Raw genomic sequence first — 27111 nt, forward strand, 5'->3', positions numbered from 1 at the left:
GGAGGCTGTAGGGATAGAGGTGCGTGCAGGCACCGCTGCCCTGTTCGCACACGCGCATCAGCGCCCCCCTATACATGCGACTGCCACACCCCTCTCGCTCCCTGTCAACTGCCGGTGGGCAGCTCGCACGTTTTCAGGCCTGTGCGATCGGGAGGGTCGCACGTCTCCTTTCCTCCTCCCTCCGCCTGGCTACCTGGTGCTGCGCCGTTGGGTTAGTCCGTCGGCGTCGCTTTCATTTTGTGCCGTTGTTGTTGTTCGCTGTTTTGTGCGACGCTCTTAATCGCATAAGCACCCTTTCGCGTGTTAGACTGTTATCACATTCGAAAACATACAAAGGCCGGGTGGGCCGGTCTCCCCCTCCCACGCCACACGCGCTGAACAAGCCCTCCGGCCATGCGGACCCGCCCGCCCGCCCCTCTCTCTTTCCTGGTGTTCTTTCTCGGCTTCGTCGTTGCCTCTCTCGTGTATGGCGAGGAAGAGAGGAGGAGGGCGGGTAGAGCACACCAATGCCGCTGACCTAGCCATCGCCACCGTCACCACCGCGCTACCGTCGGCCCAGAGACACTCGCAGGCAGACACCAAAAAGAATCACAAGAGGGAGCGAGCGCGAGCGAGAGAGCGGTGATGTGCTGACGCTCACCCTCAAGCAGTTGTGGCGTTTTCCCCAACAACGGAGACAGACAGACAGGCAGAGACGCAGCGGTTAAGAGAAGACGAAGGCTACCACTCCATGTCGCGGATGCTGCCTGTCACTGCTTCCGCCACATTATCGATTAACGGCGAATGGGGCGTTGCTGACCGTTCTCTCCTCTCTCCCTCTCACCGTGTGTGTCGCATCGCGAGGAGGGTGGAGGATCGGAAGAGGACAACCAACGATAATCCACGGAAAGGAAGGGGTGAAGCTGAAACACGTAAATCACAAGCCCACCCACTAAACAGCAACACCGCCGTCAGGGCCTCATGCTCACCGTAGGTGGGAATGCAAGGAAGCTCGACGTGCGCGACGGGAGAAGGAAACAGAAGAAGCGAAAACAGAGAGAGCTGCAGGCAGCGACTTGTAGGCACACACAAGCACACACGCACAGAGAGAGAGTGTGTGTGCGCGTGCTTGTCAGAGATGCCCACGACGCGCAGATGCGACGCCACGGATCTCTCCTCCCCGCCCCTCACCGCGGCAAAACAGGGAAGCCCACAGGCGCTGCAGCTTAGTAGCGCCGACGGTTCTTTTTCTGCTTTTCGGCAGCTAAGGCGGCAGCGGCGTGGGAGCGCTCCTGCATCATGGCGTGCGTCAGGTACGTGGTCGCGAAGGAGGCGCCGAGGATCGGGTGCCAGAGCTCGGCGAGGTCCTTCTGGAGCGCACTCGAGTTCTTGGTGACCCACAACTCCAGCCAGTAGGCGCGCTCGCGAACCTTCAACACCACACCGTTGACGGTCTCGCGCACCGATGGGGACCACGAGTCGCCAATGGTGCGGCACAGCAGCAGCTCCCATGCCTCATCGACCTGGGCAGCAGTCGCCTTCACCTTCACGATGCCGCCATCTCGGTTCGCGGGGTCTTCCCACTTGGGGTCGATGCCGTCCCGGAAGAGATACAGCGTGCTGAGCTGCAGCTCGGATGGGGCCGCAATGTTGTTCACCACCCTCCAGAAGGTCAGGATGCTGTCCACGCGGAACACCAACGTGGGGTTGTAGTCCTCCTCCTTAATGTTCTCGCCCAACGTGGTGGGAAGGTAGAAGAGACACCAAAGATCGTCCAGCATCATCTCGATATTGTTCTTGGCCGGGTCCTCAGAGGGGGCGAGGGCGAGCGGGGATGGCTGTGTCAGCACCACACGCGCCAGGGTACGCTGCGGCACGTAGGCGGCGGCAGCTGCATTCAGGGCACTGTTCTTGCTAATGGCCTCGATCTCAGAGGCGCTCTTGACGCTCAGACGAGAAGGCTGGATGATGGGAGAGTTCTGGAGGCTGCGGCGCACCGCACCGGGCAGCGACGGCGCGTGGACAGCAGCGGCAGCGGCTCCAGCCGGAGTCTTGGCAAGCTCCATGTCCGCCGTGGACGTGGGCAACGCCTCAAGCCCGCCGTCCGGGCCGTTGCGCCGCCCCGGCATGAACTCCGTGGCGTTGGGGTTCATGTGGTGACGTGGGACCGTGGCAGGACTAAAGCGGGTCGGCACACTGCGTGCCGCAACAGCGGGGCTACGCTCACCTGGCGCCGTTGCAGGGGACGAAGGCGGGATCGAGTTCGACACCACGGAGGCAGTCGGAGGCGCTGAATGCATGGGTGGCAGCGGAGACGCAGGTTGCACAGGGGGCATCGACGCCTTGGATGCGGCAATCGTCTGGCACCCCTCCGCGAAAAAGGGCGCGTAGTTTTTCTCTGGCATCGGCGGCGGCATCGGGTACGTGGTGTTGACGCCAGTGCGAGTCACGCTGATCTTTGACTTGGCCGGCGCTGGCGACTTTGGCGGCGCGGCAGCCACTGTCTTTTTCATCGTGACAGCGAAGGAAGGGCTGTACTCGGCGGCCCTCACATCGAGAGGGGTAGACATTGGCGGAGCGGGCGCGGCGGCGGGCCAGAGCGCTGTCGATAAGATACAAAAACGCGAAGAGCGCTGAACAGGAGAGAAACCCACACCGGCACAGCTGACGGTGGAGGCGGGAAAGGGGAGGAGGTCCGCTAACGGGAAGATGCGTGGGTCACACGTAAACGCAGAGGCTTCCGAGGAGTGCAAAGATGCGGGCAAGCGTGGGGTGGGGCGAACACACGCATACACTGACGCGCGCGCATCAACACGTGCACGAGAATAGAAAATTCGGCGGGCGGGCGGGGTGGGGGAAGCGAGGGGAAGGGGGCAAGGAAGCACTGCGAGCTTAGACGACAAGAAGAGGCGGAGGCTGGGAAAGTGAAAGCCACTGAGAATGAAGGGTCAGAGGCGCACGCACACACAAGTAGCCACGCGCAACGGAAAGATGCAGATGCAAGTGAAAACGGCGCCGTCGTGATTGCGCGTGGCGACTGGTGGCTCGCGTAACTGCGTCGTATGCAAAGAGAGCCGGAGGAGAGGGAGAGACGGGGGCGTTTAGCCGAGGGATAGGCAGAAGAAGGCAGAGGTGAAAGTGGCGAGAGAGAAAGAGAGTGCGCGCATGCAGTTCCGCACAGGCACGCCCACAGGGAAGCATTGTAAAAGGATTGATCACACGAGGAGTGGCGCTACCCTTCCCTCCGCTCCTCACATATCTTCTATACCCCCCTCCACCACCACCACCACCACCGCAGCAAACGACACCCTTACGAGCATCAGCAGCCGTCCCGGGCCAGTGGCGGGTAGCGCTGCATGCGTGTGCGGTGCTGCAGAGCAGCGCCGGCTCATTCACATAAAGATAAACGTCCTTTCGGATTCGGAGAGACGCTTAGCGCGCAGCACACACACAGACAAGAAAGATCAGGCGCGCACAGAGAAACGCACATGCGCCCACATACAGGCACACACATACATACACATACATGCGTGTTTGTGTGCGTGCGTGTGTGTGTGTGTGTGTGTGCGCGCGCGGTCGAAATTGGCACGAGAATAGAAGAACCGTTGCAACGAGGCAGAGCTCCATAGAGAGGGATAGAGAGAGAGAGATGCGTGTGTGCGTCCCTCGCCGCGCCCGTGCCTGTGCGCGAGTGCGTGTGACCGGAGGTTCACTTCGGTGGTGCGACGGAGAAAGATAACGAGGATGGAGCAGATGAGAGACAGAGACGGAGAGGCCTTCGCTCTTTCACGCAAACATCCGCCGCGACACCACCCACACACACGCAAACCGCACGGCGTACACCACGCAGACGCACACACAGACACGAGTGCGGCCTTTACCACGGAGCCGTGCGCACATCTTCATCGTGCTTACCAGGATACTTGGTGAAGAACACAACGCCAAAACGATCTCCCGCCCTCACCGCACCTCATCCCTTTCCTCCCTCTATCCGCCGCATACCGCACACCAGTTCTCTCTGCGGTCCACCACGAAACACATGTGCAGAGCAGCGGAAGGCGGGAAAAGTGCAAGAAGAGCGCCACATCAGTCGCCTCTGAGACGAGCTCCGGAGAATGGGCGTTGGAGAATCGACTGAGCAGGAGGGCGTCGTGCGCTGGCTCTATGGCGTCGTGCGCTGCGGGTCACGCGGAAAGAGCGAAGCAAGGCGCACGTTGCTCAGTCCAAGGTACAGCATCACCACGCGCTCCAGCCCAATGCCGAAGCCGCCGTGCGGCCACGCACCGAGACGGAAGGAGTCGACGTACTCCTTGATCGGTGTGAGATCCACGTTCAGCATCTTGGCGCGTGCCAGCAGCAGATCGGGGTCGTGGATGCGCTGCGCTCCGCTGGAGATCTCCTCACCGCGGATGAACATATCGTACGAGTTCGTGAAGCGCACGTCGTCCTTGCACTCCATCGTGTAGAACGGGCGCGCCGAGGACGGAAAGCGGTCCGAGATGAAGAAGTCTGTGCCGTAGCGCTCCTTCACAAGCTTGCCGAGCAGCTTCTCGTTCGTCGTGTTGATGTCATCCGTCGGCGCCATCTTCTCGTCCAGCACAGTGTTCAACAGCTCAATGCAGTGCATGTAGTTGATACGCAGCATACGGCTATCCATGTTGTGCACGCGTGCCTGAAACTTGTCTGTCGGCACCACGCCCTCCGAGATGACGCCAACGCCGAGCTCCTTTATCCTCTCCGGTGTGAGCTTCCACACGAGAGGCTCGAAGGGGTACTGCTGGCACACGTTCTTCAGCTCCTTTGTGTGAGTGGCAAGGCGCTCGAAAATGTAGTTGAATAGGCTCTCCGCCACATCCAGCACCTCGTAGTAGTGCTCATCGATGCGCATCTCCACGTCCAACCCAACAAACTCCGTCAGGTGGCGGTGTGTGTTGCTGTTCTCTGAGCGGAACACCGGTCCCACCTCGAACACGCGCGGCACATCGCCCTGCAGCACCATCTGCTTGTACAGTTGTGGCGACTGGGCAAGGTACGCGAAGCGGTTGAAGTACTCCAGCTTGAACACGTTGGCGCCACCCTCGCTCGGCGCGTTGATGATCTTGGGCGAGTGGATCTCACAGAAGTCCTTGTCGATAAGAAACTGGCGGAAGTACTGGCACACGCGCGACTGAAGGCGGAAGATCGCGCCGGACGCTAGTGTGCGCAGGTCCATCCAGCGGCTATTCAGGCGCGTGTCGAGGTTCACCTTCGCACCCTCGGCCGACTCCTTGCGGCTCGCGTCCTCTAGCGTGAACGGCAGCGTGCGCAGCGACTCCGTCACCGTGTGGATCTTCTTCACCTTCAGCTCGATGTCCGAGTGCGACGTCGACGTGATGGGCTGCTCCACCTTGCAAACTGTCGCCTCCACATCAACAATCGACTCTGTCGCGATCTGCCCCATGAAGTCGATCATCTCCTTCGGCACATCGCCTTCCACGGCAGCCATCGCCTGCACCGAATCGCTCCCGTCGCGCAGCACCATGAACGCCATCTTGCCCTTCTTGCGCGTCGTCGACACGCGGGCACGGATCAGCACCGTCTTGTCCACCAACTCCGGCCGCGACAGCTCCGAGACCGGGATGTGCGTGCGCGACTTGTACGTCGTCGACTGCACCATTGGTGCGGCACCAAACACGGCCTTGTACTTCTCCACAAGGGCCGCCTTTTCATCCGCGCGGGCCTTCTCCTCCGCCAGGCGCGCCGCCTTACGCGCCTCTTTGTCGCTCATCTTCTTCGCCACGGCTGGTGCGCCGGCATCGGCGTGGTTTGCGCTCATGTTGCCCGCGTTCGATCGACGAAAGAGGAGGCGGAGGCGGAGACGCTTTCGCGTAATGTTCTCGTCGATTATAAATGCCAGTCGAAGCGCTTGGACTGCCAAACAACACAAAAGAAGGAAGAAAAGGAGCGCTTATGCGTGTATGCGTGTATGCGTGTGTGAAGGAGGGTGAACTGTCGATGGGCAGGTGTGTGTAATGCGTGATGTGGGTCGAGATATGAAGAGGGAGGGTGAGAGGGAAGGTGAAGGCTTGTCCACAGACGTGCGTCGTTCCATATCGAGAGGTTGCACGCCACATTGCAGCACACCTCTGTGGCAAGACATGGATGAGCCTGACGCCCCTTTTTCTCACACTGGCAGAGCCTCCGCAAAGAAGAGGCCGAGTGAGTTGTGCAGCGAGTGAGGATGAGGTTGTGCTCGCTGCTCTGCCTCGATCTTCATTGCCACCCCAATCCCTCACACGAGCCTGCGGTGCGCAATGAAGCAAATCCGCTCATAATGCAGACACGCGCGAGCGTGCGTGGGGGGGGGGGGGGGGGAACGGGTGCGATGATGCCCGTGCATGCACACTTGTTGCGTCGTCCTTTCTAGGGTGCGCTTCCTGATCGGTGCGAGTTCCGCCCTCTTCCCAGCCAAGCGCCGCGTTTCGTCTTCCACTGCTTTCTGGGCTATTGCTCTGTGAAGTCAACGCATCCAACACATAGACACGAGCGTGTACGCACACGTCGGCGCACGGCGCGACGCGGCCCTACGCAAGAGAGGCAGTAAGGCAACCAACATTGTCGCTTGCTCAGGGCGCGGTTGGGGGTCGGGGGAATCTGATCGTGAGCGCAGCCTCCCCGCACGTCCGTCTCTGTGCCACGCCCGTTCCCGCCACCAACGCGCCACATTGCGTGCCTGTCAAGTCCTGGTCACCGACTCCTCCAGCCCCGCCATGCCAGCGTCGACCTTCACCACTTCTCTTTTCCTCACAATTTTGCTGTCGCGCCGCTGCGCCTTCTCGAGCGCCTCCATATCCTGCAGCCGCCGCATTGTGAACGCCTCTTGCTGGGGCGGTTCACCCTCCACGGCGCCCCCACCACCTCGACACTCTTCGATCAGCAGCCACTGTGGCAGCACGCGCCCTAGCTGAGCAAGGCCGATGCCTTCTATGACGCGGCGCACCGACGGGTCCAGCTTCTGCAGCACCTCAGCTGATGGATACGGCGTGTCCTTGTCGGGTATCTTGGCGTAGAGGGCGGCGACGAGGTCCAGCGGCTGCCGCTCCGAGGCGCGGCGGATCAGCACCTTTGTGGGATCCTCCTCCTCCGCGAAGTCGAGGGAGAAGTAGTGAGGATGGGTGGCGAGCCACGGCGCGATCTTGGTGGGAAGTCCGGAGGTACGCATCTCAACAGGCAGCAGCTGCATCGCGTCGCGCAGGTTGAGCGTCTTGTGTGGCGGAAAGCGATCGTACCAGGCGTTGAGAATCTGCTCTCGGGTGTACACGACAGGTGTGGGCGGTGCAGAAGTCGCACCCGACGACCCCGCCGCAGCTGCTGGCGACACAGGTGGCTCCGATGGTACCCCTTGCTGTGACGACGACGACGACGCTGCTGAGGGCGTTGCAGCACTGGAGTCCCTCGCGGTGACAGCCTGATCATCCGCGCCTGCGGAGGCCGCGTTCGCGCTGGCGGAGGTCGGCGGCGACGGCGAAGACACGAAAATCCACATGGACACCTGAAGCATGTCCGTCGACACCGCAAGTGACCGGCCGTGAGCACGCAAAAAGCCAGCAAAACTGCGGTATCGCCGCTTGATCTCCTGCTTCTGTGCACGGGTGAGCTGCTCATACAGCGGGGTGATGCTGACCCAGTGAGGGATGTCGCTGTTACAGACATGAAGCTTGATGAGCGCTGCCACCTCTGGAAGGGGGGATGTGTCCAACGTGAACTCGTCGAGCGCCAGAGGGGCGAGGTGGGGTGGCCGGCGCCGGATGCGTCCGTCGACGACCTGGAACTCCTCTGGCATTTTGCCGGCAATGGAGAAGAGGCCGCCTTGGCAGTTGAAGTACGGGTGAAACAATATATCCTCCGAAATGCTCTCCTCCAGTGCATCTATGGCGGTGAACTCCGCCGGCACGAGACTGCGCAGGCGGTCCAGGACTGGGACTCGCTCCTCCAGCCGCACGCGCATGGCCGGCGGCGGGGCAGGTGGCGTGAGGAGCACTCGCTGCATACCATTGGACTCGATATTCTCGGCGCAGACGATGAACTCCGGCTTCACCACGTAGCTGGTTGTCTGGCCAACGTCTGACATCATGTACTTGTCATCTGCCACGCCGCGCTGCGGATGTATCAGGTCGGGGTGCAGCCGCACGTTGATGCGGCCGGAATCGACGACGAGGACGTCGAAGATAAAAGGAAACTTTTTGAAGAGGTTGACGAGGCGACCGCGGCCCGTGATCTCCTCGCGTATGGCATCCGGCAGCAACGACGCGACACACTGAAAAGAGACGTAGTAGGTCGGCACGTAGAGCACAAAGGTGTTGGCGACCTCCTGTGGCGAGAGCATGTATATGCTTGCGCTGTGGCTGGTGCCTCCACCGTGGGCCGGCGTGAGACGTGCGGAAGACAGCGGTGGTGGTGGTGGGAGAAAGCTGCCGGTGCGACCTGCTGCAGGACCGCCAAGCGGGGGCGGTGGAGGAAGGGGCCTCCTACTTGCGCTTCCGGCATGGCGCCGTGCCGTAGCGGCGGCGCTGTGGAAACACGTCGCGGCACAGTGGTGGGAAGCTGGTGTGGAGACACTCCGACAAGGTCTCAGTGCGCCGGTGACGTGCGCCGCGTGTCGCAGTGACATCAACAGCGCGGTGTCACTGCCGAGGAGCCGGCTGCGCAGCAGAAGAGAAGGCCCGCAGCCCACCCTGTACATGAAGGTGTGCGGTACACGAGCAAGAAAAATGCAAGAGCAGAAGGGGCGTGAATGTTGTACGCGCGCTGTCGCTGCGCCCGCTGACTGCAAGCACTTCTGTGGCGATTTAGAGGGAGAAGAAGAAGGTGGAAGAGAAAGGTGTGGGCTCACTGATCCGCGCATGGGGCGGCCGCGCACTGCATAAGGAGTGGTGGCGGCGATACCGGCGGACAATGTAGTGGCGCCGACTCACGGGCCACGTTCACCTATCCTGCTCATGCGCGCTCAACGCAGAATTTGTTTCCGATCAGCCCCATCCCCCCCCCACCCACACACACACCTCCACATCTCATAGGTGCGGCGCTTCACCTTTCTTTGTTCGCTGTGGCAGTAGCACGCGCAACCGCACGTGGCCACAGAAATCGTGGGCCTTACTCGCCTCGATACCTCTCGCGTGCGCGAGTGTGGAAGAAAGCACGATCATGCACGCAATGCGGTTGCGGCTGATGCCGGCTTACTCGTATTCGGTCCTCTCCTGTCCTGTGCGTGCACTGGTGAGGGGAGGAGGGGGTTTGCTCTCTGCTCAGCTGTTGGTACGCTTAATATATGGCGTTAGTTAACCGGGTTCAGTGCAATGAAGGAAAGCCAACGAAGCACGCGACTGCTCTTCTCGTTGTCCACAAACGAGCTGACACGGGAGGCGCGCGTGTGTGTGTTTGCTTGGGTAACTCTGGCCCCGCACACGCTAGGAAACGGGTGCCGCGCCTTGCTTCATGCGCAGCGCCGCTGCAATCTCGCGGCGGATCTCGGGGGTGATCATGTAGTGAAAATGCACGTTGCACACGTTTGATAGCAGCCCCAGCTGCGCCTCGGTCAGGTCTGCCTTGTAGTGCTGGATGAAGGAGAGCAGGGTCTGATGCCACAGCACCGGCAGCGCCTCCTCCTTCGTGTGCGTTTCCAAGAAGCGATGGAAGTACTTCACCAGCTCGTCGATGGCCTGATACGGCAGTGCCATCTTCTTGTCGATGAGCACACGAAGAAAGACGGAGCACCGGCCGCTAAAGGGCTGCTGCGCAATCTTGTAGATGGTGACGGCGGTGGGCACCGGTGGCAAGTGGCAGCGCTGCAGCACGCTTGCCACCACAAGGGCCTCACGCAGCGTGCACTCCTCATCCATTGCCAGCGGCAGCAGAAAGCCTTTGAAGAAGGCGACGGGCTTAAAGAGCGCCTTGCGCACTGCCATGTACAGGGCTGGGTGCAGCTTCTTTTCCTCGAGCAGCCGCTCGTGCACGATGGGCAGCAGCACCGCGGCGTAGAAGCGCTGCAGCATACTCTCGTTCAAGTTGGCGGCAAAGATGCGAGTGGCCTGGTACGTGGCGTGCGGGGACCACTGATCCGGACGCGTCAGCATCAGCAGCTGCTCCCAGTTCTTCACGTTTGGCAAAATCTTGAACGCCTTCGGAATCTTGCCGGAGGTGTAGCGCTTCAGCACCGTGCCGATGGCCGTGTACACGCGTGCCACACGATTGTCGATCTTGTCCTCACTGTCCTCGTCCGCCACGCGGGCGTTATCGCTCGAGCTCGGGGCTGCGCCACTGCGGGTGCCCTGCTCCTTTTCCCTAATCTTTTCCATGATCATGTCCGCCAAGTTGCGGCTCTGCACACGCGAGGCGGGCTGGAAGGCGTTCAGCAGTCGTGCCTCCTCCTCGTTGATCCCGTACATCTCTGAGGACACGTCCGGCACATCCATCGGCATCTCGGATGCAATAGACTCGTTATCGTCGTACTCCAGAACCACATCTTCGTCATCCGCCGCCGCCTCCATCTCATAGCGATGCTCGCGACCCTCCGTCGTCATCTCCTCGGTGTCGATGAGGTCCTGCAGGCCGGTGTCGCGGTAGTCCTCTCCGCACACCGCGGTGGTGTGCTTCTCAGCCGTCACCTCACCCTGAATGGCCTCCAGCTGCTTCTTGGCGGTGCGCAAGATCCGTTTCGTCGTGTGGTTGGGGATGAGGTAGCCAGCCTGATCCACGTCGTTCTCGTCTGCGGCATGGCGCGACGCGCTCTTGGCGCTGGCGAAGCGCTCCGCGTGGATATCATCGCCGAGCGGGTTGGAGCGATGGAGCTCCCTCTTTGCCTTTTCCTTGCCGGGCATCCTCAGCGTGTAGGTGTTTGTGAGAGAGAGGGAGCTTCGAGTGTGCACTGTAAATGGTGAGGTGCGGGGCAACCACCGCTAATTCTGTGGAGGGGAAGAGAGAGCATACCAGAAGGGAGTGAGCATGTGAGATAATCGCATGGGGAATGTGCGGGGAGCGCGCAGCGCAGCCGTTGTTCGATCAGCAAAGAGTGGAAAGAGCGAGCGAGCGAGAGAAAGCTCGAGGGTGTGCGCGCATGACAGCACGCGGGTGCAACACATATCCGCACGCCCACACCAGCAGCAGCAGTGGCGGTCACACTGAGTCGGCGAGGGGGATGGGGAGGGCGAGGGATTACGTGCCGGTGGAATCTTTTCGTTTTCTTAGCGTGCACTTTTCGTTTTAAAGGAATAAAGAGAACAAAGTATGGAGCGGCGACTGCACAAAGAGAGGGGACGGGGCTGACGGTGCCACGGCAGCGACAGCGCTCGTACAAGGAGAGAGAGGGAGTGTGGGGATCGGGGGGGGGGGGAGCAGGACGGGAAGGTCCACCAGCGTGGACACACAGGCATACAGCACGAGTGGCATACAAACAATTTGCTTGCAGACAGTGACCCGGATAGCGCATGGCGGTAGCTGCACTCAGGCCCCACCCCCTCGCTTATATAGGCCTTCCCCCCGGCTAGCAGCTCCTCTCTTGCCGCCTCCGACACATCGGCTCGCTACTTTCCAACCTGCTGGGATCGGCAGCGTGACAAGTGAGAAGAAGCAAGAGAAGTGAGGAAAGGCGGCGTGGCAGCAGCTGCATCCACGTGCTAGTGGAGGAAAGACTCCAAGAGGCGCGAGGACGGCTGCATCTGTGCGTGGGGGGGGGGGGGAGGGGGGTCCGCGTTACGAGCACAGCGTCAAAGGAAAAAAACGAGTTGACCGGGGACTTTGCGGTCAGCTAATACGCGGCGGAGACGGTGGTGGCGGGATCTGCTTAATGCGCTGCGTCGCCCTCTTCCACACAATGATGTCTTCGGTGCGCTTCAGCAGGTCTGCCTGCACACGCTGCAGACGCTTCTCCTTCCTGGCCAGACGACGATCGCGCTCTTCGAGAATCGCTAGCCACGAGGAGACCTGCTTGCTCAGCTGTTCCACCTCGCCTATCTGTTCCTGCGCCGCCTTCTGCTGATGGTCATGCTGCTGCAGACGGGCACTGTAGTCCTCCTCTCTCTTCCTCAGCTGCTCCGAGCGCTCCATGAGGCGCTTCTCCGCCGCGGCAACCTCGCGTTCGACGATGAGCCGGGCCTCGCGCTGCTTTGCAATGTCCAACTCTCGCTGCTTCAACGTGCGCCGCTTCCCCTCGATGGCTGCCTCACGATCGGCGACGGGCTTCAAGGACTTCATCGCTGCATCGAACTTCTCGCGGAGCAATCCCAGTGTCCTCTCGATGGCGGCGCTCTCGCGCTGCCGCAAATCCTCCAGCGACGACCCTGCCGGCGGTGCCGCCCGCATCTCCGTGTCACGCTTCACCACCATGTCGCGCTGCTCAGCTAGTGCGCGGGCTTCCTCTTGGCGCGGGAGCGGACGTGGAAAGCACTCCGGTCCCGCAAGCTCGGATACGTACTTGGCCCCTTGTTGAAGGATGAGCAGGCGCCGATACGCAGTCTCGAGCTGATCGAAGCACAGGGCAGAGGAAGGAAGCACCTTCTCCGCGCTCGCCCTGTCCGAGGCGGTGGGAGTCGCGATTGCTGTGTCTGCGAGTGGCTGCAGTGCCGCCGCCAATAAGCCGCTGTTTTGTACAGCTGCGGCCGCGTTAGCCGCAGTCAAATGCCCTTTCGAAGCCGCTGAAGCAGAGGAAGAGACGGAGGCAGAGCGGCTCTCAGACGCGTCACCCAGCCCTTCCGTCGGCTCGGAGGTCGACGTGTCGGTCACGCTCGTCTCCTCATCCGTGCTCCACGCGTAGCCGGTGTTGAATGGACTATGATGCTGCTGATGTTCCTGAGTGGCTTTGTAAAGATGGCGCTGACGATAAACTTCCGTCGCTTGCTGGAGAAAGGGATAGGTAGTACCTATGGGACTGGCGGCGGCGGCGGTCAACGTAACACGCGTCGCCGCAGCGGCGGCGGGTGTTGCAGTTGCCAGTGACGGATCACGCGCAAGCGGAGATGAGGCGGACGCAGCTGCCATAGCCTGCTCTAGGGGGGATGCCGCCGCCGCATGATCAACGGAGCCGCTGCAGGCGCGGTGCAGGCGTCGCAGCACGTCCTCCAGCGTCAGGGACGCCTTTCCACGCGCGTGCTCGTCGGTATCCTCCCCGTCACCAACGTAGTCCTCCTCGTCTTCCATGCACTCCTCCACCTCCTCCACCTCGTACTCGTCGCCCTCGCTCCCGTCAGATTTGAAGTCCTCGTAATAGTCGAAAACGTTGGCGGCGAGAGGCGGGGAGCCGGCCTTGGCAGCTGTCGCGGCAGCTGTTGCCTCGGTTGCCGACTCAGGGTAGGCAGCGGTGACAGAAGGACGCTCCGGAGCAACCGGAGAAGCGGCTGCCCCGCTCGTCATCGCCGAAGAGCGAGAAGCAGCTCTTGTCGGCGACGCATGAGTCGGGCTCGCCGCAGACCCGAAGAACTCCTGAGCGAGGTTGCGGGCGAGCTGGGGTGCAGGCGCCGGAGGTGGCATCTGCACCTGCGGCTGCTGCTGTGGTGTCGGCGAGGCCCGCGACACCTCAGCTATTTCAGTGGCGGACGGCGCGGCTGTGGCCCTGCTACCGCTGCCGTTGCCTTGCTGCAGCCCCAACGTGGATGACGGTGCACCTGCATCGGCCGCTCGCCGCGGAAGGGAAGAGGTAAAGAAGAACGCGTTGGAGGTGGGAGCCGACGTCGGCTTGAGATTGGGTGAGCCGGACATCGGAGCAGCCCGGGACGGCTTCGTCGTCGGCGCTTTGTCGCCACCACCGGTCTCAAGCCCCCCAGCACTGGCGAAGCCCACGCCGCCAGCAGAGTTGCTCGTCGGGTCTGTGTGTCTGTCGGCGATGTTGTACAACTCAAGCCGCTCGTGGAGTTGCTGAATGCGCCGCTGCTGCTCGGCACGCTGGGTGGAACCGGACATCGTGGTCACTGTGTGTGTGTGTGTGTGTGGAGGGTGGTGTTCGCGCAAGCAGTGCTGGCCAGCCGAGGCAAGCAGGGAGGTAGGGAAGGCGGGAGAAGCAGCGGAGGGGGCAGGGCAGTAGGCCGATGCCGCATACTCTGTTCTATGAGTGTGTATGTGTGTGTGTGTGTGTGTGTGTGTGTGTGTCCGTCTGCCTCTGTGCAGCAGATATGCACAGATGCCGGCACACTCAACAGCAGCAAGTTGGAAACGAACAAAAGAAAAGGCGCACCGAGTCCTGGCCGGAGTCGCTACGCGCGAAAAGGAAAATGAGCGCAATGAAGTAACAAAGAAGAAGAGCACAAGAAAACGATGGATGAGTGGAGGGGAGTGAGGAGGCTTGTCCTCCGTTCCTTGTGCATCACGAGCCTGACCACAGACCTGCGCAGCTATGCATGTGCGTGAGGAGGAGGGGTGGGAGAGAGGGGCGTGATGGAATGTGGCGCTGGTGCATCGCCTTCTCTCCTTCAGCCATTCGAGCTCCGTGCCATGTAAATGCCGCTTTCGCCTTCAGCCCGAGTTGCCTTCACACGCTGCTCAACACACCGGGAAAGAGAATAAGAGGCAGCCGCAGCATGCGCAGATGCACTCTATATATATATATATATATAACACCGACCAACAAGCAGCTGTCCGCCGTCTACCCTCTCCCTCCTCCGCTGCTGCCTCTGCGCAGCCCTCGCAGCTGCGCAAGAATGAGCGAGGGAGTCCGGTGCTCTCTTTCGTGTGTGGCAACAGCGATGATGAGGCCGGAGAAGTGCGCACACTGCACGAGCTCCTTGGTCTGGGGCTCCGTCGCTCTGTGGAGGCAGGGGTAACGCTGACGTCGGGTAAACTCTCGAGTGCAACCGTTTCTCAACCCAGTTTTCGGTAAGTATTCGCAAGTGTATGGATGTGATGGTCCTCAGCCGAGCCATTCGGCTGAGGAACGGGAAGAGAGAGAACGAGGGCTGGACGAGCAGCACAGCAACAGGAGCAGCGATGGGCGCAGCGCTTGTCGTGCAAGTCCGTCCATGAAAGTCAGGAAGAAACGCCGTCCATGGAAGAGAGCGCGGTCACGTTCGCTCACGTGTGCCACAGCGATTCGATGAGAAGCCAAGAATTACAAAAAAAAAAGAGGAGGCGAGACGCACGTGAGCGCACAGAGAGGGGACAAGGGGATGCGGCACACGAAGCTGGTGGACATGCTGCTGAGTTGCAAGAGAGTGCCATGGACATCAAAGGTGCTTCTCCCGCTTTCTCGCTGGCACACGTGAGGCCAGTCACAGTTGCCCGTAGCGCGGCGGTGGTGGAAAACGGGCTCGACACCACAAGTGCACACGACCATCGGACCCGCGACCCCGGGGAGAACATACAGAGAGAGCAAACAGACAAGCGCAGGCCGGCCCTGTACAACCTTGCCATGTGCGTATCCGATGAAAGGGAGACCCGCTTCGCAGGTGAAACGACGGCTGCAAGTCCCACACCGAAGCGCATTTTCACTGTCGATGATTGTTCTGTATTGGCATGCACGGCGCATCCAGTGGTGCGTGGGAGAAGCGCGTCGCAGTTGTTGCGTTCGCTCGTCCCAGGGTAGCTAATCCCTCCCCATCCTCATCCCCATCCCCTCAACCACTTCCCCCGTCAGCCTTCTTGTTACGCTCGCCGTCCCGCCCCGGGTGCCCCGATGCGCGCAGCGCGCAAGCAGAACCGAAGAGAAAGAGAGAGACATTCAGTGGGTGGAATACGCAGCGGGAAGCGAGGGAGAGGGCCAAGACAGAGATCAGGCGTGTGAGAGCACCAGAAGCGAAGACTCGGAGGGCACGCCTACAAACGTGCAACCTCATACCACCCCTCTGTGCAGGCTTGTAAGCTGTCAGTCAGGGAGAACGCAGGTGTTTGTAGAGGAGCGTGCACACAGCACTCTGACATCGCTCTTCGCCGGCGTCGGCGTCTGCCTGTGCGTATACTATCTACTCGCGCTGCTGTGCCGCAGAGAAGAAGGCACACGTTCGCACGCACATGCGCAGGGCACACATGCCCTCTCCGTGCGGCAAGAGAACCACACCCTGAAGCCCTAGAGGAGGAAGAAAAAGGGGCGCGCAAGCAAAACAGAGAAAAGCAAAGGGAGAGAGAGAGAGAGACAACGAGTATCCACGCCAACGCGTCCGATGCATCTACGGGTGCTCTTATGGAACAAAGAAACGTAAAAAAAAAAAAAACATCACACTGTAGTCTAACGGTAGGCCGCTCCGCGGTGGTGCACACTCGCTCCATCATCACCGTCGGCGTCCAAAGAGAGAGAGAGGAGGGAGGGAGAGGCGAAGCCTGAGAGGACCGCTCTGTAGCGGATGGCTCGACAGCACATAATGCCCGTGTGTGCGTACAAGTTCGCCGCATCCGACCTTGCCCGATGCCTCCTCTCCCCTCTTCCCAGCCGCTCTATCTCTGGTGTCAGTGCGGCGCTAGCTCCTGCTTGATGAGGGCGCGGATGTGTGCAAGGAGTTGCCGCTTCAGCCAATGTCCCTCGGCTGGCAGCGTCACGCCCTCCTCTCTGAGATAGTCCTCCATGTTGGCCCTCGAGATACGCGAGAGCGAGCGGCGGATGGTGTGTTGTATGACGTACTCCTTGACCTCGTCATGATTCATCGGCGGGCGACTCGAGGAGGTGGAGCTGCGACCACTTCTGCTTCCATCGCCACTGCTGCCGCTACACTGGCGAGGCGAGGTTGCGCGCGTGGAGGAGGGCGATCGGGTGCCCTCCCTATGCGAGGACGGAGGAGACACAGTGCCCCGTGACGGCGGGGGGGACCTGGAGGAGGGCAAAGAGTTGCTGCTCCCGCTGCGGCTACGGCTGCCGGGCTTTACGGCGGACGGAGGTGGAGCTGGCGGCACTACGATAGAATCGCGGTGAGGCGTGTGGCGGCAGCCGCTCGACTCAGCGCGCGTCTTCTTGGTGGGCGGCAGCTGCCCCTGCTCTTCCTCCTCCCCATCCTCGCTTGTTTCCTCGTCTTCTTCGTCTTCGTCGTCGTCATCGCTGGATAGCACGACCACCTTCGTCGGTGTGACCGTCTCCAGCTTGTCGGGGCTGGCGAAGCGCACTGACTTGCGCGGGCTCACGCGTGCGATGCCGACGGACAGCGCCCCATCGGGCGACGACGGTGTAGGCGACGTTGCGTGGGCCTCCCATGCCAGGCCGGATCCACGCTGCCAGGATTGCCGAAGGCGCTGAAATAGCGAGGGAGGCGAGAAGCGGCCGACGGGATCGCTGGGGCCCTTGTCAGTGTCTGGCTGCGTGGGCGGCGGACTGTGCGGGAGACCTGCCGGGGTCGGCGGAGGTGCCGGAAGCGGCGGGAGAGTGGGCGATGTGGTGGTGAGGGTCGACGACGCCCTTGGCGGTGCCACCGGCGTAGTGTAGGGTGCGTTCAGCATCGCTGGGGACGACGAGGGAGAAGCGAGGCCGGCCTGCATGTTTGCCGGCGTCCGTTGCGGGGTCATCTCTCTTTGCGGGGGTGGCGTTGCTTGGCGCGCGGGGGATTGCGACTTACGCTCCTCGAGTGCCTTCGTCACTTTCAGCTCCTGCTCACGTGTGCGCTCGAGCATCTCCTGCGCGCGTTGGATGACACTGTCGCATCTGTCCGAAAACTCGCGCAGGGACGGCGAACGGGGCACAGCGGTTGCAGCGGGGCGCCGAGTCAGCGAGGACGTGCGAACGCGGCTGCGGAGGCCGGTGTCCACACGACTAGACACGTGCGAGTAGTCAGCTGTGGCAGCGTTGTGGAAGATCGGCTGCGCTGGGAGGGGTTGTGCGACACCCGCAGTGGCAGAGGGATCTCCATGGAGGTGTTGCTCGTCTTTTCCACCGTTGACCGCGCGTCGCAGGCTCGACATGGTAGGACGAAGAAAGGACATGGATGATAGGGGGCGCACCGTACACGTTCTGGTGGTGGTTGCTCAAGGTGTATGTGTCTTTGCGGGTCTCTGTGTCAAGGAGGCTTGACCTCCTGAGCGTATCTGCATGTGTATCTGTATACAAGTGGTTGTCAAAAAGATTCTGTCGCACGGCGACGGTGCCCTCATGCGCCAGCCGGTCACTTGAATAAGCGCAACGTAACTGCGATCAGCCTCCCTCTTCCCCTCTACCGCATACTCGGGCAAAAGAGAAGAAAACGGCGTGGAGGAGTCGAGTCGACAACACAAGAGCCCCGTGCGCCTGTGTGGGAAGTTGATCGTTGCTTTCCTAGGAGTAGGCGAAGGAGCGAGGAGGTCATGGAAGGGTCTACAAGCGGCTGTCTGTCATCAGCGGCTGCAAAAAAGACGCCACACCAGTGGACACGCATTCCCTTCAGCGTGGAAGGGCGACAGAGGGTGGCAGCAGCCACGTGGCCACAGGCGGAGGTGATGTATGCCAAAACACGGTCGGCAGCTGTTCGGTCAGTCCACCCTCCACCTCCACCCCCCCCAAAGGGAGAGGGGGAGGGGGGGGGGGACGGTGGCCGCAAGAACACCAAGCACGCGTCGTCGACGACATCAGCACCTTCTTTTACGCGTTCGCATGCGCGATTCTCCCTATCACGTGTGTGTGTGTGTGGTGGTCTGTGGGTACGTCTCCTCTTCTTGCCACCTCACCTGCGTTACTACTCCTCGTCTTCCAATGTTTGTGCTGTGTAACGCGTTCTTGTCTCTCTGGGGAGAGGAAGGCGAGTGCCGCGTGCTCGCACCCGGTGACTTTCCATCACAGAAAGAGGCGCAGGCGCGAGTGTAGAACGGATGAAGAGCGAAGGTACGTCGAGGGAAAGAGAAGAGAGGATACAGCTGCGCCCCCCCCCTTCGCCTCCTCTCCCAGGGCGCGCTGCTGTGCATACGCCATCACCCGCCTCCACACGCACCACGCACAGTCGCGCCCGCCCCCTCCCCCTCACACCCCATGTCTCTCTCTCTCTATGCCCCTCACAGATATGATACACACATACAGATGTGTGGGAGCGTGCGTGTGCACGGGTCCAACACCACTATCCCCAGCACCCTCTCCCGATAACTGGTCCTCACCGCCCCGCCCGCCCCGCGGCCCTCACCCTGAGAAGTGGACTTACATTAGAAAAGAGGGTGTGCCAAAGGAGAAAGATCAGTCATCACGAAGAGAGCGCGGGGAGGAGCACGGGACCGGTCATACTCGAGGGTCGCGGAGGGGTGGGGAGGAGGGGGCGGTGGTGGCTGCCACCAGACGTCAAAATACCGGCCCGCATGTGTCCGCCGGCTCACAGGATGCCAAAGCAAAAAAACGAAAAAAAACAGAACAAAACGCGAAAGCGCGGTGTGTGGCGTGCGTCCGCCTTGACACGCCCACGCGCTACTGTACATCGAGCGAGAAAGGGGGAGGAGATCAGCGAAGATGTCGCCGCACAGCAGCGAAATCGAGTGAGTGCCACCGCTAGGCAGAGTGTCATCGTGCTGTCTAGCGACGAGTTCCTTTGGCGGCCTGCTGGCGTCCTTTGCGACCCTTGGGTGACCCGGTGGGGTGGCGCAACGCCTCCAGTTCGGCATCGGCGGCGGTCGACGGCGGCGGGGCCGCGCCACGCCCAACGCAAAACCGAACGCTGACGGAGAGAGACGCGCCGCTGAGCTCGTCCAGTCGTGTCCGTAGCGCCAGCACACGTAAGGCTCGCTGAGCCACGCGCAGTTGCTCAGCTTTGAGGCTGGCATACAAACCCTGCAACTGTGAAGTGTGGGCAGGCGGGGCCACCACACTCGCGGGGCGGGAGCGGGCGGATTGCTTGTTCGACGACGCGGATGACAGCGGCAGCACCACCGTAGAGGAGTTTACCGCTACGGAGGTGCGCCGTCTGTTCGACTGCGGTGACGTCGTGCCAGTGGCGACGCTGTCCTTACCGAGTGCTGCTGACGGCGCCGGGGAGAGAGAGTCGGGGTTTTCCAAGCCCTTGCGGCTTGCCTCCTTGTACTGGTGGTGCATGTCCGAGTAGGTCGCAAGAGCCTCACGGAGGCGACGCTGACACTGCCGCACCTCGCGCTCTGCGCTTTTCAGCGTGTGCGAGTCTCTTTCGAGAACCGCATCGTGCACATACAACACACGGCAGCGGGGAAGCGGAGTGGGCGCGCATGGCGCCCCCGTACACGTCGCTGGATTGCCGTCAGCCGCCATGAAAAGATTGCGGGGGTCCAGCGTTATCACCCCGAGCTCGCGTCGCAGGAGCAGCACTGCCTCCTCCTCCTCGGCATCCTCGCTTCCGCGTTGGCACGATGTTGCCCACGGCGGTGCCCCCCCTAGCGAGAAGGCAGAGGTTAGCGCTACGTTCGATGGAAGCTCCCCAGGGACACTCCGCGCAGCAGCGCCGCTTCGACCTACCGGATTGCCGCGGGCCGCGCTTGACGCAGAGGTGTCCAGCTGCGAGCGCAGGGCAGCCTCACCCTCTGCGAACCGGAATGTGTCCTGCACCATGACGCGCAGCACTAGCGGCTGCTGAAGAGCGCAGACGAGGGTGTCGGTGACGGGGAGGCTCACTACGCATGAAGCTCCGCCGCCACCTCCGGCCCCCGCCGTGCAGCGGGCCGGGATGTACGGGTCGGGGATGGGGAGTGGCGGTGTTTCCCCGTTGGCGGCAGCCGCGGTCCCGCCAGTCCTGCGCTGCCTACTTTGTGCGGCAGACGACACGCGCGGTGGTGGCGCACCAAGTGCTCCAGCATGCCGGCCCGCCGAGTGCGTGCATAAGGGAGCGGGTGGCTCCAGACATACTTCCACAGCAACACGCACACCGTCTGCGCTGCCGAGTGGCGCATCGCCGCTTGAGACGCTAGAGCCGCCCCAGCAGCCCTCCACCGTGACCCGTGACGACACCTCGTACAGCGGCGGCACGACTCGCTTTCCGCTTGTGGAATTGCAGTCGGCAGAGGCGCCTCTGCCACCGCTGTCCCCGGCCGCCCCGCCGTGGTGGCGGCCCTTGCGGCTGCCTGCCTGCACAGAGGAAGTGCGAGGGGATGCCAGCGGTGACGTGACGAGGGAGCTTGCCTGTATAGGCGAGGTGCAGCCACCCCTCGGCACCGATGCCTGCGCCGACGTATCTACTCCTGCTAACTCAAGTAAGAAGCCGGAGGAGGGCAGCAAGCTATCTGCCAGGCAAGTCTGTGGCGCGGGCTGGAGACTGGCCAGACCTCTCACCATGACCAAATCCAGCCCCGCCGCCACGGTTGTCCGCAGTACCTCACCTGGCACAGGTGGCTGCGAGTCCACCATGGCCACTACCGAGTTCGATTTGGGGATGGGAAGAGCTCCGAAGGTCACGCAGCCTCGTGTCGACGGGCTGTGCTGCTGCGAAGGCGAGGCCGGAGAGGCGGACACGGTCAATCGACGCCGTCCGCAGATGTCAGGCAGCGCCGTACAAGATGGCTTCCTCTCAGCACCGGCAAGTGCGCTGTCGAGCAAAGGCCGCCCCGGCGAGTCCTCCTGAGCGGCGTCCCCGCCGTCGACGGTCAGGCAGCTCAAGGCTCGCTCCTCCCCGGTGACGGTGACCCCGTCGAGTCGGTCGAGGTGCACGCAGCCACGCACCACGACAGTGCGATAAGCATCCAAAAGCGAAATAGGGTTGCCTTGCAGCGTCACTTCCGTCAGTGACCCGTGCGCGGCCACATCCCGCACCGCAGCCTCCAAATCACTCACGTAATTGAAGGACATGTTCAGAACGCGCAGAGAGGGTAGCTGCTGTAAGAAGTGTAGGTGCCGCAGGCAGTTATAGGCGAGCCCCAGTGTCGTCACCGATGCGTATACGGCACGCGGCGCCCCCGAGGGCGGCGATGGCGGCGTCGAACGCGCCTCCTCGAGAAAGCGATCAAGGCTGCATCCGCACGCGGTCACGACGCGGCAGTGAGGCGGCAGCACGCTCAGCTCCGTCAGCGCTGCGTTGCCGTTGAGCTGAACCGTCTCCAGACGAGTGCACTTGCAGAAATCCGCCACGACGTTGTTCAGGCGCTCCCCCGACGCGTTCAGCTCCGTGAAGACAGAGAAGAGAAAGCTAGGCGGCACGTGTGCAGCCTTTTCAGCGGCCATGGCACGGTGCAGCCCCTTCAGCTCCTTGGGCGAGAGAAGCCCCCAATGATCGGCCAGCGACTCGGTAATGTCCACGAGGCGCAGTAGCACCAGGTAGTAGGCGCCGACAGCCGCTCGCAAGCCCTGCAGCGCAAGCGGGCCGCAGCGCTTTGTCGGCTTCAAGTCCTTCCATAAAGGTAGCACACCGTCCTCCTCGGCTGGGCGGTGCGCGCGTGCGTTCTCCGCCGCCAACCCCCGCTCCATCAGCGAGGAGGAGCTATCTAGATCATCGGAGGTGCCGGCGGTCATGAAAGCCACGGACTTCGTTGCATTGTAGTTCAATGTGGCAGCAGGAGCAGCAGCAGTCACCGAGGCGCTCAACTCAGATCTGAAGGGTGGCTTTCCTGTCGACGTCGCGCCGCGCGGAGCGGCAGCGCTCACGACTATGGGGTTGCGAGGAGAGTCGCCGGCGCCAATGGCGCGTGCACGCGCCGCCCGCTGGCTTCGAAGTGTCTGAGCCCACTGCTTCAGAACGGGCGATAGCGACGGGTGCACGGCTTCGTGTGCAAAAGTGGCGCCGTCGCCGAGCTGGCGCCGCAGCGCCGCCCCCTCCTGCTGGATGTGGAGAAAGGTTGACCACGATGGCACCCCGGTGTAGGAGAAGAAGATGTCGTCGAGGAAGTCCGCGAGGCTGCGCGTGGCGGAGGAAGGCGACGTGGCATGGCGCGCCGCTGACATGCGTGCCGACAAGCTGTAGACGTTCTCCAGCTCTGTAGAGGCGAACGTTCCGATGCTGCGGGACTGCTCATGCATCGAGTCGTACACGGTGGGCACGTGCACCGTCGCTGAGGGGCTCGCGCACATGTCGCTGCCTTTCTTGTGTGTTTGCGTGTGCGTGTGTGTCAGCAATCATGCGAGTGAGTGAGGTGAGTGCTTGTGCGTCTCTCGGTGTGTGCCGAAACGGCACCGCTCACACGATTGCGTCTTGTGCGTTCTGCCGAGGAGCAACGGTATCGACAACGGGGTGTGCGCGCGTGTGCGCGAGAGTGATGCGAGGGAGGGAGAAGCGAAAGAAAAGGTGATGCACAGGTAGGTGTCACAGCACAGGCACAGAGAGCGAGGTGGCCGGCACGTCTGCGCGCAGCCCAGACTACGCTGAGCATGTCGAAATGCGCCCTTCTGGGTGCGCACGCGTGCGAGTCGCTCTGCGCACGGCGGCCCTGCACAGGATGCGCCGCTGGATGCATATGGGTGAGTGTGCGTGATTCCTCCGTGCACCCACACCGCCGTGCCGACGCCTGCATCGTTGCCCGTGTACCGACACACTTTTCTGTAGCCGATTATCCGCGTATGGGCGGTGCGGGAAGGGGGAGGGGCAGAGGCACGAAAGCCAGCTGGCCACGTGTGGCCTCCGTGTCTTGCCCCTTGCACACACGCACGCACCGCACCCCATCAATTCACCGTTAGCCTCCGATTATGCCGCACCGACAACCACTGCCGCTTTGCCCTCGCACACCGACAGACACTACACACAAGAATAAAGCTGTAGAGGGCAACAACAGGCGGCACCACGAGAGGGGAAGCGGAGAGAGTGAAAGCAACGTGGCAGTGCCGAGAAAAAGGACGGAGGGACGGCCTCCGTGCCAGCGCTCTCTACAGTCGCTGCCCGTCCTTCTCTCAACGCGCATACGCACCCATCTCGACCTTGAGGCTGGACACATAACCAAGGATGCGGTGCACCTTTTCCGCCTCCAGTTTCGCCGTGAAGCTGTCCGGCGCTAGGGTGATGCTCTCCACCGCGCACGCCGAAGGCACAGGTGTCCGCCCGACTGTGGTGGCGAGCGTGGACCACGAGCGCGACTTGTACCGGTGCTGCGCCGTCTCCAGCGTCTCCCGCACATCGGAGACCCACTGCTTTACCGGCAGCTTCGCCGCCGGCGCCATCTTTAGCAGGGCTGATAAGATGTGCGCCTGTGGATAGAGGAACGCTTCAAAGGCACCTGCGCTGTGCTCTGAGTCGGCAACCAGAGACTTGAGATAGGTGCGCAGCTCCGCAGTTGCGCTGGAGGCCTCAGGCGCCACCTCACCGAGGGAGCCCACGTAAGCGCGCAACACACCGGCCAGCGGCTTCACCGCCGGCAAGTACTCCACCGAGGCTGACGGGGTGCCCAGACGGCTGCTGTACAAAACCGGGACAGCTGCCGAATCGCTGTCTGCGCGTGCGTTCTTTCCCTTGCGCGACTTGCTCGCCTGGGCCGCGGCTTCGCGGTGAGAGCTGACGGCTGCCAAGTCGTGCACAAGGAAGATGGACGAGAGCAGTTGACGGCTGCGGCGCACCTGCCAATCCCGCGACGGCACAACAACGAGAGAGTCTGCGAGCTGCTGGACGGTGGTGGAGTGGATGTTGCCCAGTACCACCGACTTGGCGACGACCCAGTCCGTGTTGTCAATGAGTGTGTCGGCTGCTCCAGCGACGCTCAGGCGCTCCCATGCCGCCCACAGCCCCTCGACACGGGCCTTTAATGACTCTTTCACGTCCTTCTGTGTCTGGCACTCAAGCAGCGCGGAAGTGAACTCGTTGGCCGGGCACTGCCAGCGGTAGAGCGAGTTGGTCTGTGCTGCCTCAAAGCGCTGCACATCCTGCATGGCTGGCCAAGACGTGTAGTTGAACACCTTGGCACGCAGCAAGCTACAGTCCCGCTCTTGCAGGCTGTAGTAGTCCTCTGCCCAGCAGTCCCAGTTCGCGACATCCTCCAGCGCAAGCCCAGTCAGCAGCGGCCAGTATCCTACATGCGCCATCGTGTCACGCTGGACGTTCTTGAAGGCGAGCTGGTGCAGCGCCGCGCGCTCAGTGAGGCCGAGCAGGTTCGCAAAGCACACTGCGTAGATGAGCCACGTCGGGTTGTTCATGCGGCGGTCCACTATGCTCATCAGGTCGAGGCCCTCGACGAGGTATGAGTAGTCTGGGGAAGTCGTCTCAGCCGCGTAGCAGCGCAGGGCGATGTTCAAGGCAACGGTGACGTACCCGTCACAAAGCCCCTCCTCACTCCACGCAAGGCTCTCGGAGAGGTGTCTGCTGCTTTGGTAGGCCTCCACGCATTCACAGAACAGCGCGCGAGGCTCGCCAGCCGCTGGTGTCTCCTCCCACGAGCCCACAAGGCAGCGGAGGCCGAGGATGCGGCGCGTGTGCACATCTATCTCATCCCTCGGTGCCGCGCAGGCGCAAGAGCGCGACCACTCGTACACGCTTGCCGCGATAGCCGGTGTAAGGAAGGTGGAGATGTCAAGGTAGCAGCTCGGCTTGCGGTAGAAGCGCTCCACGTACGCGATCACGCGCGCCTGCATATCCGTCGACTGAAGCGAGTGCAGCAGGTCCAGCTCCGCAAGGTAGGGGCCGCGCCGATGCTTGTTTGGATGCTTTGACTCCTCCTGCTCTTGCAGCTCGCGCGCCAGCTGCACCGCCTTCTCCAGCGAGTGATGAGCCATGGTGCAATCGACGGTGGTGCGCATCTCTGGTGTGGGGCCAAGTATCTCCAACGCAGAAGCTTCACCTTCCCCTTCCCCTGCATCAACGTCGGCAGCGAGCACCAGCGTATCCTTGTAGATGGTGAAGGAAGCCCAGTTATCGCTCTCCTGGCTCCAAAGATACCGCGCCACCGCATTCGCCGCCGACACCCGCCCCGCCTTCTGCAGCATCCGAGCCAGTGCCTCGAGGCGCGTCGCGAGAAGCCCGATCTTTGCGGCACGCTCACTCAGCAGGAAGTCCACGGCGGTGGCGTACTGGCCCTGCTGTGCGAGCACGTCGACGTAGGTCTGCACTGTCGACGGCACAATATGTCCTTTCTCCGTCAGCACGGCCGCGTCCAGAAGTTTCGTCGAGAGCTTCAGCAGTATGTGGTCGGAGTTGTCGGCGGGCACCTGCGCCAACATCGCCTGCACCATCCATACCTGGTACTTGGGATCACTGTGCTGACGGTACAGCTGCATGGCCGCCTGTTGCACCTTCGCATACGCACCCATGCGGGTGTACGTCTGCACTAGGTTTTCCGAGATTTGCCGCTCGTTCTGCAGCGGCTTCAAGCGCTCGTACGTCGCTGCAAGGGCATCCCAGCAGCAACAGTTTTGCAGGACGTGCACTAGGGCGTTGACAGCCTTCGGCTTCGTGATGTTCCTCTCGCTCAAGGCAACAGCCTTGGCTTTTGCGAGGCGGTAGTTGCCGTTGCGCATCACGATGAGAGCCTCGGCCGCGCGGAGGCTGTCGTCATCCGGGAACTTCTGCAGGGCCGTCTCCAGCGCACCCTCCGCCTGACCGATCTGGCGTGCATCGATCAGGTCGAAGATGCGCACCGCGGCGCGCTCGGCGTCCATTACGACTTTCAATATGATGACCTGTGTTTATTATCCGGGTGTCGCGGGTTGGGAAGCGCAGACGGGGCTGCGGAGCGTATCTTGACGGGCCAGTCACCTTCGCGCGTCGTGTTGCGTCACACGTGTGTGCGTGTGCGTGTATGCCACCCTTCGTTCCACTAGGTAGTGCGCTGGTGCGCGTGTGGGCGTGAGTGTATGTGGGTTTACACGCTTGCTTTGGTTGTGCTTAAGGCAGCGCAGCCAGTGCTCATGAGAAGAGGGACACCGCAGAGCAAACAGAAGACGCAGTGGTGGCACGCCCGGTGGAAAGACAGCTCCATCCACCGGAGGGAGGGAGACAAGCAAGCCATATAAAACCCCGTGCGCAGCCATACAGTAGGGCCGGTTGCGGCAAAGCAGGGAGGAGGCACACGAGCGGCAACGATGGTTACAGCAGCCAGAGAAAGCTTCCAGACGCCACAAAGCAAAAGTTGCACTGCGGGTGCACCAAGATGTGCTTGAGCAGTCCAGACAGGTGCATTCATGCGTCTGCGTGCATGCCAAGGACCGGCTAGAGTACGCCTTGTCAACGGTGCGCATCATGCTCCTCGCTGAGGCGCTTCCACAGCAGTGTGGGCACCAACCATGCGCAAACTGACGAGTGTGCGATGCATCCTTCACGTGCCACAGAGTATGGCGGCATATTCTGCGCCCCATTCGCTTTCCCTGCTTTGCACAGATAAGCACACTGCGATCTTGTGAACAGAGGGACAGTGCGGCGAGCCCGCAGAGCACAGAAA

The 27111-nt window shown here is 61.9% G+C and overlaps 9 protein-coding genes across 9 annotated transcripts; all 9 read right to left on the bottom strand.

The window, feature by feature from the left end:
• Positions 1–1205: 1205 nt before the first annotated feature.
• On the bottom strand, positions 1206–2132 carry LMJF_30_0450 (putative eukaryotic translation initiation factor 4e; the record flags this gene model as incomplete). The annotated part of the gene is made up of 1 exon (XM_001684583.1): positions 1206–2132. One exon carries the CDS (start codon positions 2130–2132, stop codon positions 1206–1208), a length of 927 nt encoding a protein of 308 aa, XP_001684635.1.
• A 2009-nt stretch (positions 2133–4141) lies between these two features.
• Positions 4142–5794, bottom strand: LMJF_30_0460 (putative aspartyl-tRNA synthetase; the record flags this gene model as incomplete). Its single annotated transcript, XM_001684584.1, has 1 exon — positions 4142–5794. The coding sequence occupies one exon, from the start codon at positions 5792–5794 to the stop codon at positions 4142–4144; it is 1653 nt and encodes a 550-aa protein (XP_001684636.1).
• A 900-nt stretch (positions 5795–6694) lies between these two features.
• LMJF_30_0470 (conserved hypothetical protein) lies at positions 6695–8344 on the bottom strand (the record flags this gene model as incomplete). Its single annotated transcript, XM_001684585.1, has 1 exon — positions 6695–8344. The coding sequence occupies one exon, from the start codon at positions 8342–8344 to the stop codon at positions 6695–6697; it is 1650 nt and encodes a 549-aa protein (XP_001684637.1).
• A 1081-nt stretch (positions 8345–9425) lies between these two features.
• LMJF_30_0480 (putative bystin) lies at positions 9426–10835 on the bottom strand (the record flags this gene model as incomplete). Its single annotated transcript, XM_001684586.1, has 1 exon — positions 9426–10835. The coding sequence occupies one exon, from the start codon at positions 10833–10835 to the stop codon at positions 9426–9428; it is 1410 nt and encodes a 469-aa protein (XP_001684638.1).
• A 922-nt stretch (positions 10836–11757) lies between these two features.
• LMJF_30_0490 (conserved hypothetical protein) lies at positions 11758–13908 on the bottom strand (the record flags this gene model as incomplete). Its single annotated transcript, XM_001684587.1, has 1 exon — positions 11758–13908. The coding sequence occupies one exon, from the start codon at positions 13906–13908 to the stop codon at positions 11758–11760; it is 2151 nt and encodes a 716-aa protein (XP_001684639.1).
• Positions 13909–14537: 629 nt separating this feature from the next.
• LMJF_30_0495 (hypothetical protein) lies at positions 14538–14864 on the bottom strand (the record flags this gene model as incomplete). The annotated part of the gene is made up of 1 exon (XM_003722324.1): positions 14538–14864. The coding sequence occupies one exon, from the start codon at positions 14862–14864 to the stop codon at positions 14538–14540; it is 327 nt and encodes a 108-aa protein (XP_003722372.1).
• Positions 14865–16380: 1516 nt separating this feature from the next.
• Positions 16381–17838, bottom strand: LMJF_30_0500 (conserved hypothetical protein; the record flags this gene model as incomplete). Its single annotated transcript, XM_001684588.1, has 1 exon — positions 16381–17838. One exon carries the CDS (start codon positions 17836–17838, stop codon positions 16381–16383), a length of 1458 nt encoding a protein of 485 aa, XP_001684640.1.
• Positions 17839–19381: 1543 nt separating this feature from the next.
• Positions 19382–22828, bottom strand: LMJF_30_0510 (conserved hypothetical protein; the record flags this gene model as incomplete). Its single annotated transcript, XM_001684589.1, has 1 exon — positions 19382–22828. One exon carries the CDS (start codon positions 22826–22828, stop codon positions 19382–19384), a length of 3447 nt encoding a protein of 1148 aa, XP_001684641.1.
• Positions 22829–23641: 813 nt separating this feature from the next.
• Positions 23642–26332, bottom strand: LMJF_30_0520 (conserved hypothetical protein; the record flags this gene model as incomplete). Its single annotated transcript, XM_001684590.1, has 1 exon — positions 23642–26332. One exon carries the CDS (start codon positions 26330–26332, stop codon positions 23642–23644), a length of 2691 nt encoding a protein of 896 aa, XP_001684642.1.
• Positions 26333–27111: the final 779 nt, after the last annotated feature.

This window comes from Leishmania major, chromosome 30, assembly GCF_000002725.2.
Source record: "Leishmania major strain Friedlin complete genome, chromosome 30".
NCBI lineage: Eukaryota > Euglenozoa > Kinetoplastea > Trypanosomatida > Trypanosomatidae > Leishmania > Leishmania major.